Source organism: Carcharhinus amblyrhynchos, chromosome 23, assembly GCF_965287045.1.
Source record: "Carcharhinus amblyrhynchos chromosome 23, sCarAmb.v2.hapA, whole genome shotgun sequence".
Classification (NCBI taxonomy): domain Eukaryota; kingdom Metazoa; phylum Chordata; class Chondrichthyes; order Carcharhiniformes; family Carcharhinidae; genus Carcharhinus; species Carcharhinus amblyrhynchos.
In genome coordinates, this window is record NC_137346.1 from 9,089,997 (window position 1) to 9,105,317 (window position 15,321).

The following is a 15,321-nucleotide window of genomic DNA, read 5'->3' on the forward strand; positions in this document are numbered from 1 at the left end:
TCAGTGCCGGCTCCAGGTGAACTCCGCCTCGGCAGCAGCATCTAATCAGGACTCTGAGCAAGCAGCAAACCCCACCTCCACAATCCCAACCCCATCATTACCCCATTCCACTGACAATTACCCCACCCTCTATCACTGTCCCATTCCCTCCTCAATTACCCCACCCTCTCTCACTGCCCCATTCCCTCCTCAATTACCCCACCCTCTCTCACTGCCCCATTCCCTCCTCAATTACCCCACCCTCTATCATTACCCCATTCCCTCCTCAATTACCCCACCCTCTCTCACTGCCCCATTCCCTCCTCAATTACCCCACCCTCTATCACTGTCCCATTCCCTCCTCAATTACCCCACCCTCTATCACTGTCCCATTCCACTGACAATTACCCCACCCTCTCTCACTGCCCCATTCCCTCCTCAATTACCCCACCCTCTATCACTGCCCCATTCCCTCCTCAATTACCCCACCCTCTATCACTGTCCCATTCCACTGACAATTACCCCACCCTCTCTCACTGCCCCATTCCCTCCTCAATTACCCCACCCTCTATCACTGTCCCATTCCCTCCCCAATTACCCCACCCTCTCTCACTGTCCCATTCCCCCCACAATTACCCCACCCTCTCTCACTGCCCCATTCCCTCCTCAATTACCCCACCCTCTATCACTGTCCCATTCCCTCCTCAATTACCCCACCCTCTCTCACTGCCCCATTCCCTCCCCAATTACCCCACCCTCTATCACTGCCCCATTCCACTGACAATTACCCCACCCTCTCTCACTGCCCCATTCCCCCCCACAATTACCCCACCCTCTATCACTGCCCCATTCCCTCCACAAGTACCCCACCCTCTGCTACTGTCCCATTCCCCCCACAATTACCCCACCCTCTACTACTGTCCCATTCCCTCAACATGTTACCCCCCCCCCACAAAAGCTTTGTCAAAGGGTCACCTGGACTCGAGATGTCAGCTCTTTTCTCTCCTTACGGATGCTAGCAGACCTGCTGAGATTTTCCAGTGTTTTCTCTTTTGGTTTCAGATTCCAGCAACCACAATAATATTCTTTTATCCTTCTATCCTGGCCTGACTCTCCTATCCCTGATCAGTTCCCATTCAGGCAGCTCCTGCCTCTTCCCCACACCACAGCACACAGTGTTAGGGGGTAACAGTATCAGCTTCACTATCTGCTATGTGCAGGGCAATTCTTTCTCAGGATTCCTCCGCAACTAAATATTAAAACATCGCATGTTTAAACTAGAGAGTGTGCAGATTCGATTACTGCGCAATATTCCCAAATGAATAAAATAGTACGAAGTCTCACAACACCAGGTTGAAGTCCAACAGGTTTATTTGGAATCACGAGCTTTTGGAGCGCTGCTCCTTCATCAGGTGAGTGGAGAGGTAGGTTTCACAAACAGGGCATAGAAAGACAGAGACACAATTGCAAGATAATGGTTGGAATGCGAGTCTTTACAGGTAATCAAGTCTTTACAGTACAGACAATGTGAGTGGAGAGAGGGATAATCACAGGTTAAAGAGATGTGAATTGTCTCCTGCCAGGACAGTTAGTGAGATTTTGCAAGCCCAGGCAAGTCATGGGGGTTACAGATAGTGTGACACGAGCCCAAGATCCTGGTTGAGGCCGTCCTCATGCATGCGGAGCTTGGCTACCAGTTTCTGTTCGGCGACTCTGCATTGATTTTTACGATGTTGAAGAGTTAAACCACAAATAAAATGATTGTTTTGTGCATAGGTACAAAGATACAAAACAAATTTATGAAAGACTTTTTTATTTCTTATATGTGTGAAGGCCGCCTTGGAGAATCGGGGGCTGAATGACCTTGACAGCTGAAGAATAAAATATTCTTCATTTCCAAACCTTTCCAGCCACTGAACTCTCTTGAAATTCCAAGAATGCTGATGGAATGCCTAAGAAACATTCTCATGATGTTGAAGAGTTCAACCACAAATAAAATGAGAGGTACAAAGATACAAAATAAATTTATGAAAACTTTTTCTATTTCTTACATGTATACATTTATCATAAGTAACACATTCTCCTACACAATGAAGTGATTAAGACTTTTTGTTGCCATTTCTAATGGAAGGAATGATGCTGTTTTGTTTGCTTACCAATTTAATATTAGGAGTGTTTCTGGAGAGCTGGATTCTCATATCAGACACATGCAGTCTTCCTCTCTCTCACACACATATATGCACACACACTCACACTCTCACCTCTCTCTCGCACACGCAAACACACACTCATATTCCCATCTCAAACACACACATGCATTCTCACTTCTCTCTCTCTCACACACATGCAAACACACACATACACTCTCACTTCTCTCTCTCTCTCACACAGACATTTCTCACAGGCCCAAACTCTCATCTCTCCCTCTCTCACACGCACTCACGTTTCCACCTCTCTGTCTCTTACACAAACACATTCGTACTCTCACCTCTCTCTCTCCTTCTCTTTCTCGCTCTCTCTCACACACACACACACAAGGCAGAATTTTCCCATCCCGCCTGCCACAGAAAGCATAACGGGCAGGACACGGACCATGTTGGAATGTAACTGGTGACAACTTTGTATTGCATGTACTGTGACCAATGGGAACAAGATGTAAGGGTCAGCTGACTCAGTAAACCATGGGACTAATTACAGTGTGTTGCAATAGTCAGCTGACTCACTATAAATACAAACCATATAGAATTATGGGGAACTTGGAGTAGCCCAGAGTGAGGTCCCAAGTTTGGGATAATGATTTTTTTTTACTAAACCCTTTCTTTGATTTATTTATTTAAAGATTGGAGAATGGCAAGTGTTGTGCCTTTGTTTAGAAAGGGCTGCAGGGAAAAGCCTTGGAACTACAGGCCCGTGAGCCTCACATCTGTGGTGGGCACATTGTTGGAAGGTGTTTTGAGAGACAGGATCTACAGGCATTTAAAGATGCCAGGACTGATTAGGGACAGGCAGCATGGCTCTGTGAGTGGAAAATCATCTCTCACAAATTTGATTGAATTTTTTTTGAAGGGGTAACCAAGAAGGTAGATGAGGGCAATGCAGTTGATGTTGTTTACGTGGACTTCAGCAAGGCCTTTGACAAGATACCGCATGGTAGGTTGTTGCATAAACCCCACTGCGTGGGTTTCCTTTGGGTGCTCCAGTTTCCTCCCACAGTCCAAAGATGTGCGGGTTAGGTTGATTGGCCATGCTAAAATTGCTCTTAGTGTCTTGAGATGCGTAGATTAGAGGGATTAGTGGGTAAATATGTAGGGACATTGGAGTAGGGCCTGGGTGGGATTGTGGTTGGTGCAGACTCGATGGGCCAAATGGCCTCTTTCTTTACTGTAGGGATTCTAAATCATCCTAATTCTAAGTTAAATCTCATTGGATCCTGGGTGAGGTATCTAAATGGATTCAAAACTGGCCTCTTGACAGAAGCCAGAGGGTGGTTGTAGAGAATTGTTTTTCAAACTGGAGGCCTGTGACCAGCGGTGTGCCTCAGGGATCAGTGCTGGGTCCACTGTTATTTATCATTTATATTAACGATTTGGATGAGCATATAGGAGGCATGGTTAATAAGTTTGCAAATAACACCAAGATTGGTGGCATAATGGACAGTGAAGAAAGTTATCTCCAATTGCAATGGGATCTTGACCAATTGGGCCAGTGGGCTGACGAATGGCAGATGGAGTTTAATTTAGACAAATGTGAGGTGATGCATTTTGGTAGATTGAACCAGGGCAGGACTTACTCAGTTAATGGTAGGGTGTTGGGGAGAGTTACAACATGGAATTCAGGAGAAACTCCTTTACCCAGCATGGAGTTAGAATGTGAAACTTGTAATCATAGAATCCCTGCAGTGCAGAAGGAGGCCATTTGGCCCATCACACAGAGTCATCTCCCCTAGCCCTTCCCTGCAACCCCATACATTTACCATAGCTAATCCACCTAACCTAAACACATTGGGACATTGACTATGCTAAATTGCCCCTTAATGTACCTAACCTGCATATATTTGGAGTGTTGGAGGAAACCCATGCTGACATGAACCTGAGGCCAGAATTGAACCTGGGTCCTTGGTGCTGTGAGGCAGCAGTGTTAATAACTGTGCTACCATGCCAGATGAAGTTGTTCGGTGAATAGCAAAGATGCATTTCAGGAGCAGCTAGGTAAGTACATAAATTGCACACATTGGCTTAAGCATCAGAAGGAGTAAGGAATAAAAGCTTATGCTAATGGACCATAACATATAGGAGCACAATTAGACCATTCAACCCATCAACTCTGCTGCACCATTCAGTCATGGCTGATATGATTCTCTTCCCCATTCTCCTGCCTTCTCCCCGTAACCTTTGATCCCCTTATTGAAGAACCTGCCTGTCTTAGACACTCAATGACGTGGCCTCCACAGCCCTCTCTGGCAACGAGTTCAACAGTTTCACCACCTTCTAGCTGAAGAAATTCCTCCATCTCAGTTTTAAAGGAGCGTCCCTTCACTCTGAGGTTGTGCCCTCAAGTTTTAGTCTCTCCCACTGGTGGAAACATTCCCCTCCACGTCCACTCTATCTAGGCCTCTCAGTATTCTGTGAGTTTCAATTAGGTCCTCCCTCATCCTTCTGGATTCTATTGAGTACAGGCCCAGAATCCTCAACCGTTCTTCATATGACAGACCCTGCATTCCTGAGATCATTCTTGGGAACCTCCTCTGAATCCCTTCCAAGGCCAGCACATCCATCCTTAAATTGAGATGAATTAGATTATGGAACATAAACCTTAGATCAGTTGAACTAAAGGCTGTAAGGTCTGTGTGATAATTCCTAATGTGGTAATCATGTTGGCATGTAGCCAGAACAAAGAAGAGAGGAGGAAGTTGAAAGCAGGACGCTGAAGTGTTTGCACAGCAGTAGCAAACAGGAGTTTTATCACTTCATATTAATGTGCGTTGATAGATGTAGGGCAGAAGTTTACCGGCACGTCTGCCCAAGTTTTGCACGATCCTGCCCGAGGCCAACGGACATTGCTGTTCTCCGAGCCGAGCCAGCCCCCGGAATCAGGGCTGGCACGCCAGTAAAATTCCGGCCATAATTTCTTTAAGGAACTGTGATGCAACTTTCGTTCTGATGCACCCGTTGCTGGTTTTGTTCCTGTAACTGATAATCTAAGGACATAAGAAATAGGAGCAGGAGTTGGCCATCTAGCCCCTCGAGCCTGCCCCGCCATTCAATAAGATCATGGCTGATCTGAAGTGGATCAGTTCCACTTTCCCGCTTTCTCCCCATAACCCTTAATTCCCTTGTCTATCAGAAACCTATCTACCTGTGACTTAAATATATTCAGCGAGGCAGCCTCCACCACTTCAACGGGCAGAGAATTCCAGAGATTCACCACCCTTTGAGTGAAGAAGTTCCTCCTCAATTCCGATCTAAACTGCACCCCCCCCACCCCTTGTTTTGAGGCTGTGCCCTCTAGTTCTGCTATCCTTTCTAAACGGGAAGAATCTCTGTACCTCTACCCTATCCATCCCTTTCATTATCTTATATGTCTCTATAAGATCCCCCCTCAGCCTTCTAAACTCTGAGCACAGACCCAGTCTATTCAATCTCTCTTCATAAGCTAACCCCCTCATCGCCGGTATCAGCCTGGTGAACCTTCTCTGTACTCCCTCCAAGGCTAGTATATCCTTTCGCAAATGCGGTGACCAAAACTGCACACAGTACTCCAGTTGCGGCCTCACCAATACCCTGTACAGTTGCAGCAAGACCTCCCTACTTTCATATTCTAACTCCCTCGCTATAAAGGCCAACATTCCATTCGCCTTCTTGATCACCTGATGCACCTGCAGACTGGGTTTTTGCGACTCGTGCACAAGGACCACCAGGTCCCTCTGCACTGTAGCATGCTGAATCTGAATTGCCATAGGTTTACAATTCATACCATTTTATACCACTTTTTAAAAGAAAGATGAACAATGGAATAATTGAATAGAATCTCTACAGTGCAGAAGGAGACCATTCGACCCATCAACTCTGCACCAGCTCGCTAACAGAGCATCTTATCCAGAATCTATCCCTGTAATTCCACGTTTTATGCTGCTAGTTCCCCTGTCCTACAGGTCTTGGGGACAATTAGTGTTAGAATTAGTGTTACAATTAGTGTTAGAGAAAGCGGGAAAGTGGAACTGAGCAGCGACAGATCAGCCATGATCTTATTGAATGGTGGGGCAGGCTCGAAGGGCTAGATGGCCTACTCCTGCTCCTATTTCTTATGTTCTTATTATGTAGAATGTAACCAATGGTAACATTGATCACACTACAACAGACCCAATGATGACAAGCTGTAAAGTTTAGCTCGCCCAGTAGACTATGCAACCAATGACAAAATGATGTGATGATCAGCTGACCAGTATAAACAAGAACCTGTGGGAGTTGTTAGAGTTTGGAATGGCCCAGGGTGAGGTCTCAAGTGTTGGAGTAATAAAGAATTTTTATTAAATTTTTTTTTTCTTTGATTCATCTGTTGGAGTAAGTTTTGTTTTTTTTTTGTTGATAATTGAAGAATACCTTCTGCTGGATGAACACTAAGGGGCAATTTAGCATAGCCAATCCACCTAACCTCAACATCTTTGGACAGTGGGAAGAAACTGGAGCACCTGGAGGGAACCCACGCAGAAATGGGGAGAATGTGCAAACTCCACACAAACAGTCCCGAGGCAGGAATTGAATCCGGGTCCGTGGTGCTGTGAGGCAGTAGCATAAACCACTGTGCCACCGTGCCGCCCATTAACCAGACTTTGAGGGGGAAGAAAATGAAATTCTGCTCAATGGTGGAAACCTGAAATTAAAACAGAAAATGCAGGATAAATTCAGCAGTCTCAGAGAATCCCAACAGTGTCGAAGGAGGCTGTTTGGTTCATTGAGCCTACACCAACAACAATCTGACCCGGTCCCTATCTCCATTACCCCTCATACTGGGGGGGCACAGTGGTTAACACTGTTGCTTCACAGCCCCAGGCTTGGCTCAGTGCCTGTGCAGAGTCTGCGCACTCTTTCTGTGTCTGCGTGTGTTACCTCCGGGTGCTCCGGTTTCCTCCCACACTCCAAAAGACATGCTGGTTAGGGTGCGTTGGCTGTGCTAAATTCTCCCCCAGTGTGGGGATGACACCAAGATTGGGGGAACGGCAAATTGTGCGGAGGGTGTGGAGAGTCTGCAGAAGGATGTAGATAGGCTGGGCGAATGGGCCAGGAAATGGCAAATGGAATTTAATGTTGGCAAGTGTGAGGTGGTCCACTTTGGTAGGAAGAATGGTAGGAAGGGCTATTACTTACGGGGCGAAAAACTGCAGCAGGCGACGGTGCAGAGGGACCTCGGGGTCCTTGTGCATGAGTCGCAAAAACCCAGCTTGCAGGTGCAGCAGGTGGTCAGGAAGGCGAATGGGATGCTGGCCTTCATAGCGAGGGGGATTGAATATAAAAGTAGGGAGGTCTTGCTGCAGCTGTATAGGGCATTGGTGAGGCCGCAGCTGGAGTACTGTGTGCAGTTTTGGGCGCCGCACCTGCGCAAAGATATTTTGGCCTTGGAGGGAGTGCAGAGGAGGTTTACTAGGCTGATACCGGAGTTGAGGGGGTTGAACTATGAGGAGAGGCTGAATAAACTAGGCTTGTACTCATTGGAGTTTAGAAGAATGAGGGGAGATCTCATTGAGACGTATAAGATGATGAATGGGATGGATAGGATAGAGGTGGAGAGACTCTTCCCACTGAAAAAAGACAGTAGGACTAGGGGGCACAGCCTCAAGATAAAGGGGGGGCGTTTTAGAATGGAGTTGAGGAGGAACTTCTTCACTCAAAGGGTGGTGAATCTCTGGAATTCTCTGCCCGTTGAAGTGGTGGAGGCTGCCTCGCTAAATATTTTCAAGAAGCGGGTTGATGGGTTTTTGATAAGAGAGGGGATTAAGGGTTATGGGGAGAGGGCGGGAATGTGGAACTGAGCCACGACAGATCAGCCATGATCTTATTGAACGGCGGGGCAGGCTCGAAGGGCTAGATGGCCTACTCCTGCTCCTATTTCTTATGTTCTTATGTTCTTATGTGTACCCGAACAGGCGGAGCGGAGTGTGGCAACTAGGGCATTTTCACAGCAACTTCATTGCAGTGTCAACGTAAGCCTACTTGTGACACTAGTAAATAAGGATCAGCATATCAGAAGGATACATGTTCCTGGCCCAACCAATACGGGAATTGTTGGGGTGGAACAGAGAACTTGTCGGAACATTGAAAAGTTCATGACACCTGGCAGGAATTTCTGGTCTCGGGGTAGAATCCCTACAGTGCAGAAGGAGGCCATTTGGCCCATCGGGTCTGCACTGACGCCAATCCCACCCAGACCCTATCCCCGTAACTCCACATATTTACCCCGCTAATCCCTCTGACCTACACATCCCGGGACACCAAGGGGTAATTTAGCATGACCAATCAGCCTAACCCGCACGTCTTTGGACTGTGGGAGGAAACCGGAGCAGCCAGAGGAAACCCACGCAGACACGGGGAGAACGTGCAGTCTCCACACAGACAGTGACCCGAGCCGGGAATCGAACCCAGATCCCTGGAGCTGTGAGGCAGGAGTGCTAACCATTGTGTCACCGTGCCGCCCATAGGTGGGGTTGAAAAATCCCACCCTAATTCTGGTGGAACTGTTTCAGGATCAGTGTCAGAACTCACCTCACAAGTTAGGAAGGATGTTGATTTCTTTCCTCTATTGCACCGTCTCCAAGTCAACTTTGACCACGCCATCTATAACCTGTGTCCCACTGTACCATCTGCTCTGCTAGGAATTCACCAGTTTAACATTAATAACATCTCAGTTCCAGTAAACTGCAACGCTGGCATGGCCAAGAATAAGGACTACTCCTGGCCCTGGGCGAAGTCCAGGTGTGGTGACTGATTTAAGGCTGAAATTTGATCTTAGACCAGCAGACAGATCAGACGGAACGAGGTGGCAAAGCTGGATTGTATTCTCTATGGGGCAAGAAGAATTGGAGAAAAATGACGGATTTGTCGCAAGTTACCCCGAGCGCCGTTCCCCAAACATCTGGAACCAGTGGGAACCTGTTCCTGAGGAAGATAAGGAGTTTTATACCAGACAACTTCTGGCAGGAGGCAAAAGATCTTACCTGCATAGCTGGGCCAGTGGTGAGCATTAATATTCCATTGAAGGTTCACATTGATAATAAAAAAAATTTTCACTGCAACACCCTGTTGCTAAATATAAGACAATCCTAATGAGCGAGATTTCCTCTGTGCACATTCTCGTGATAAAGTTTGGATATGTTGGAATCGAGATAGGGGTGGCACAGCGGTTAGCACTGCTGCCTTACGATGCCAGGGACGCGGGTTCGATTCCCAGCTTGGGTCACCGTCTGTGTGGAGTCTGCATGTTCTCCCCGTGTCTGCGTGGGTTTCCTCTGGGTACTCCGGTTTCCTCCCACAGTCTGAAAGACGTGTTGGTTAGGTGCATTGGCCGCGCTAAATTCTCCCTCAGTGTAACCCGAACAGGCACCGGAGTGCGGCGGCTAGGGGATTTTCACAGTAGTTTCAATGTGGTGTTGATAAACTCCTACTTGTGACACTGATAACTGAACTGAAGCTTTAAACTTTAAAACCTTCACTGGAATTCTCCAGCCTCACGCAATCTGCCAGCGAGAATTTGGCACCCAGCCAAATCTCCGTTCAGAGCAGCGGGACTGGAGAATTCCTGCCCTCTTCTGAAAGGTGTCAGTGAGATGAACTGGTTAATGGAAGGATCGGGTTTTTAAGAACCAATTTGCGCCGATTTCAGAATCCATCAATTGAGTGAAGGTACAAGGCACTGAGGTAGGCTTCGTTTAATAATGACGATGCCCTCCAAATTTTGGCTGGAATTCTCCAACTTCGCCCGAGGCTGGGATTTTCCAGTCCCGCTGCTGTGAATTGAAACTTGGCTGCGCCAAATTTTCCGTCCGGCAGGATGAGAGAGATTGGACAATCCCAGTCCTTATATCAGACACTTTGGGTGGAATTTTACCAGCACACCTACCCGAAGTTGGGTGGCACTGTGGCACAATGGTTAGCGCTACTGCCTCACAGCGCCAGGGACCTGGGTTCGATCCCCGGCTCGGGTCACTATCTGTGTGGAGTTTGCACGTTCTCCCCATGTCTGCGTGGGTTTCCTCCGGCTGCTCCGGTTTCCTCCCACCGTCTGAAAGACGTGCTGGTTCGGGAGCATTGACCCAAACAGGCACCAGAATGAGGCGGCTGGGGGAATTCCACAGTAACTTCATTGCAGTGTTAATGTAAACCTTACTTGTGACTAATAAATAAACTTCAGCTTAACTTTCGGTTCGGATGATCCCGCCCGAGGCCAATGGAGAATGCTGTTCTCCGAGTCTCGCCCCAGAATCGGGGCTGGTGTGCCGGTAAAATTTCAGCCATTAAATCCATTAGCCGGATTTCTCCGGCTGTATGCCCCCCCCACTCCTCCTGTCACTGCTGCTAGCGGGAACAGAGCTTCTGGGGCTCTGCCAAATCCCCGTCCACTGCAGCGGGACTGGAGAACCCTGCTGGCGTGAATGGCTGGAGAATTCCGGCCAGAATGGTATTATGTAAGCACTGCATGGAGGTTTAAAATCAAAATGCTGCTACGTTTGCTGGTGACTGCTTCAATTCTACAACTAAAGAATTATCCGTGTTTCAAATAAACTTCAAATCACAGATTTAAAAATTTCTTGTCTAAAGCAAGACCTTTGTCCTTTCCCAACTAGTCCGAAAACCTGCTCCCATCTTGTGTTCGAAGGGATTTCCTTCACAATCATGCCTCCGTTTATTCCTCATTTGTTTTTAGATGATGTAACTTTTGCTGCTTTTGTGCAAAAAACTGACAAAACCAGCGACTAACACAAACTGATGTCAAAATCTGGAGACTTTGCTCTGGCATCCCGAACACGGTAGATTTTGAACGGTGTCTGGGGCTCTCCAATCCCGCTCGTGCCTCCCGTCGCTGCCGGCGAAAAACTCAGCCAAATCTTCATTCGCTACGGCAGGGAATTCCGGCTGTGGGTGAGGTCGGAAAATCCCAGCCCGTGACTATTATCGATGGGAAATGATAACCGCGTGTAAGCACAGCGAGTTGTCGTGATCTTGAGTGTCTTTCAGACAGAGATCGATAGGTTCTTGATTAATAAGGGGATCGGGGGTTCTGGGGAAAAGGCAGGAGAATGGGGGATGAGAAAAATATCAGCCCTGATTGAATGGCGGAGTAGACTCGATGGGCCGAGTGGCCTAATTCTGCTCCTGTGTTTTATGGTCTTATGGAATGCCTGAAAGGGTATCGGAAGAAAATTCAATTGTAACTTTTTAAAAAGGGTTGAGCATATACTTCAAAATGAAAAAATAATGGTCAGGACTATAGGGAAAGAGCTAAGGAGTGTGACTAATGTGAAAGATGTGGAATAACAGGTGTTAGGGTTCAGGTCAGAAAATCCAAAGTGTTTTACAAAACCCACCTGAACCACAAGTTTTGCATCTTGAATTTGGCGAGGATGAGATGTTTCACTTCAAGTATGATTTAAATGACCCACTAGGGAGCTTAGACCAAACAAAGTTTATTTAAGAATACGGTTAACACGTATAGTAAGAAAATTAGCAAGAACTCGTATCAATTGCAAACAAAACAATGTATATTTGTATAATGTATAACTCTTAATGAATATCTCTAATGTGTTCCAATTGAAACCTGAAACCCATAGACGACAAAAAACCCTTGGAAGTTTTTTCCCAGGGTGGAAATGACAATTACAAGGGGGCACAAGTTCAGGGTAAGGGGGGGAAGGTTCAGTGGAGATGTGTGGGGGAAGTTTTTTTACACAGAGGGTAGTGATGCCTGGAATGCACTGCCAAGTGAGGTGGCTGAGGCAGACATATTAGCCACATTTAAGACTTATCTTAAGAGGCACATGAACAAACGGGGAATAGAGAGATATAAGCAGTCGGTTAAGATAGATAAACGTGATTGGTGTAGGCTTGGACAGCTGAAGGGCCTGTTCCTGTGCTGTACTGTTCTTTGTTTGACTTTATTTCATCAACTTCGTTCCCCACTTATATCCCGTTATTGAACTGAACTGATGCTATTTTGGGTAGTTCTATCTCTCATGCACTCGTTGATTCAGTTACACGGTAGTACTTGCATTAGAAAGTTGTGTAAACCACTCACCCCACGTCGCAATTGGGAAAGCATCCCTGTTATTGATGTTTTTATATAATTTTAGCAATACAGGGTAAGTGTGTTTTATAAATTTCGGAATTGCGATGGAAGAAAATATCTCTCTTATGCTTCAGAGACTGAGGTGAACATTACAAGCTGATTGCTTGTGGAAGAAGTTTGAATAGAAATTCAACTGCAGATGGTTTTTTTCGTTTGGGATGTGTGAGATTCAAATGATGTTTGTCAAATTTGTTCGACATGTTAAATTTGAAATGTTTAGCCTTTTTAAGCAACAAAATGCTTAGTTCAGTGCACAAGGACAAAGAACATCAACTCTCTGGGAAAATACATTTGAACCAATAGCCTGGATTAGAAAATGTTTCTCACAATATTTTTTGATTTGATTTGATTTATTATTGTCACATGTACTAATATAGAGTGAAAAGTATTGTTTCTTGTGCGCTATACAGACCGTTCATAGAGAAGGGAAGGAGAGAGTGCAGAATGTAGTGTTAGAATTACAGCGAGGGCGCAGAGAAAGATCAGCTTAATGTGAGGTAGGTCCATTCAAAGGCCTGATGGCTCCCAAGGACTCTGAAGACCTCTGGTTCCACCACCGAGGCCAACACGACTGTTCCCCGTTCATGGGGAGCGGGTGTATTCCTTGCCGGAGAGAACCTCTCCCGGTGAGGCCCAAAAGGCAAGCAAGCCTGGACAACTGGGCGCTGGGCTGACGAAACACATGCCACTCATCATTGTAATATACTTAAATAAATGGTTCAGCCTCCCGCCCATTTCCGGTTGAACTCACTGCGAATCCAGCTCTCGTAAAAATCCTGAGAGCCGAGAATTCGGGCGTGACCCTCGCCTCTTGGCTCTGGCGCCATTTTACTTGCTCGTTCCGCCCATCGGTGGGCGGGGCAAGGGTAAAATTCCGCCCATGGGATCAAAACCCCTGCATTGGTCAGAATTGCCCAGGTGGACAATCCATCAGGGTCAATCCGTTCCTAAGTCCCCTTTGCAAACTTTAACATTTCAATTCCCCCTCTAAGTCTTGCAGGCCCTTCCATGGAAGTTTTACCCTGAAAAGAGTGTAAAGTGACGCATTTTGGGAAGACTAACAAGTCATAATGAATGGTAGGAGGCTCAGTATTAGAGTGGACCAGGGGTCATTGGGATGCATGTCCAAAGATCCCTGAAGGTGGCAGGACAGGTCGATAAGGTGGTTAAGAAGTCGTATGGGATACTTGCCATTATTAGCTGAGGCATAGAATGTAAGAGCAGGGGGGTTATGATGGAGCTGTATAAAATACTCATTAGACCACAGTTAGAGTACTGTATATGGTTGTGACCACCTCACTATAGGAAGGATGTGATTGCATCAGAAAGAGTGCAGAGGAGATCCATCAGGATGCAGCGTGGGCTGGAGTAGTTCAGCTGTGAAAAGAGGTTGGTTAGGCTGGAGTTGTTCTCCTTGGAAGAATGTTGCCTGGATTGGGTGGCATGCCTTCTGAGGATAGGTTGAGGAAACTAAATCTTTTCTCCCTGGAGAGACGAAGGTTGAGAGGCGGCCTGATAGAAGTTTATAAGACGTTGACAGGTATAGATAGGGTGGATTCTCGGAGGCTATTTCCCAGGGCTGAAATGGTCGTTACGAGAGGACACAGGTTTAAGGTGCTGGGGAGTAGGTACAGAGGAGATGTCAGGGGTAAGTCTTTCATTCAGAGGGTGGTGAGTGAGTGGAATCGGCTGCCGTCGGTGGTGGTGGAGGCGAACTCGCTGGGGTCTTTTAAGAGACTTCTGAATGAGTACATGGGATTTAATGGGATTGGGGGTTATAGATAGGCCTGGTAGGTAGGGATATGATCAGTGCAACTTGTGGGCCGAAGGGCCTGTTTGTGCTGTAGTGTTCTATGTTCTATCTACTTTTTTTTGGAGCAGAGAAGGCTGAGGGGAGGCCTGACTGAGGTGTACAGATTTATGAGGGACGTAGATAGGGAAGACAGGAAGAAACATTTCCCCTTTAACAGAGGGGTCAAAATCGGGAGGGGGGGGGTTTCAGATTTGCGGTAAGGGGGCAGGAGATTTAGAGGGGATCTGGGACAAAACATTTTCGCCCAGAGGATGGTGGGAATCTGGAACTCGTTGTCTGAAAGAGGCGGAAACCTTCACAACATTGAAGAAGCATTTAGATGAGCACTCGAAACACTATAGCAGAGAAGGACCAAGCACTGGAAAATGGGATTAGAACAGATAGGTGCTTGATGGCTGGCATGAACACGATGGGCCGAAGGGCCACATTCTAATCTGTAAAACTCCATGAATAAAACATTGTTTCAGTGAAAGTATGAACTGGTTTAATTAGAATCTCCTTTGTTCACAGTTTTTGTCTCAGCTGATGGTATTTCTGATAAATGTTGTCAGCGCTATATTCTGTGGACATTTAGGAAAAGTTGAACTGGACGCCGTTTCACTTGCTACAGCGGTGAGTAAAATGAGCCTGTTTGTTTTATAGTTAATGTATAATATAGGCAGGATTGCACTTAACCGTGTGTAGATGGGTCACCACAACTGGGAAGAATGCATTTCCCTTCAGTATGGGAGAACAAAGAAGCCAAAATTCCCCATCTGATTTCAGTCCCAATCCAGTCTGCTGATTTTTTAAATATTCATTCACAGGATGTGGGCGTCGCTGTCTGGCCAGCATTTATTGCCCATCCCTAATTGCCCTTGAATGTCTTGCTAGGCCATTTCAGAGGGTATTTATAACAATTAGCCATGTCGCCATGGATCTGGAGTCACATGTAGGCCAGGCCAGGTAAGGATGGCAGATTTCCTTCCCCGAGGGATATTGGTGAACCAGGTGGGTTTTTATGACAATCGACACAGTGGCACAGTGGTTAACACGGCTGCCTCGCAGCATCAGGTACCCGAGTCCGATTCCGGCTTTGGGTCACTGTCTGTGTGGAGTTTGCACATTCTCCCCGTGTCTGCGTGGGTTTCCTCCGGGTGCTCCGGTTTCCTCCCACAGTCCAAAGATGTGCTGGTTAGGTGGATTGGCCATGCTAA

General features: G+C 46.7%; 1 protein-coding gene across 1 annotated transcript in view; it reads left to right on the forward strand.

Annotated features, from left to right (window-relative positions):
* The first annotated feature begins 8,964 nt into the window (after positions 1-8,964).
* LOC145357269 (multidrug and toxin extrusion protein 1-like) overlaps positions 8,965-15,321 on the forward strand; it is a 41,471-nt gene continuing 35,114 nt past the window's right edge. Inside the window, exons 1-2 of the mRNA XM_080210468.1 lie at positions 8,965-9,206; positions 14,636-14,737. Of these exons, the coding sequence (XP_080066594.1) occupies positions 9,060-9,206; positions 14,636-14,737 (249 nt within the window). The 5' untranslated portion in view covers positions 8,965-9,059. The remainder of the gene's footprint in view (positions 9,207-14,635; positions 14,738-15,321) is intronic.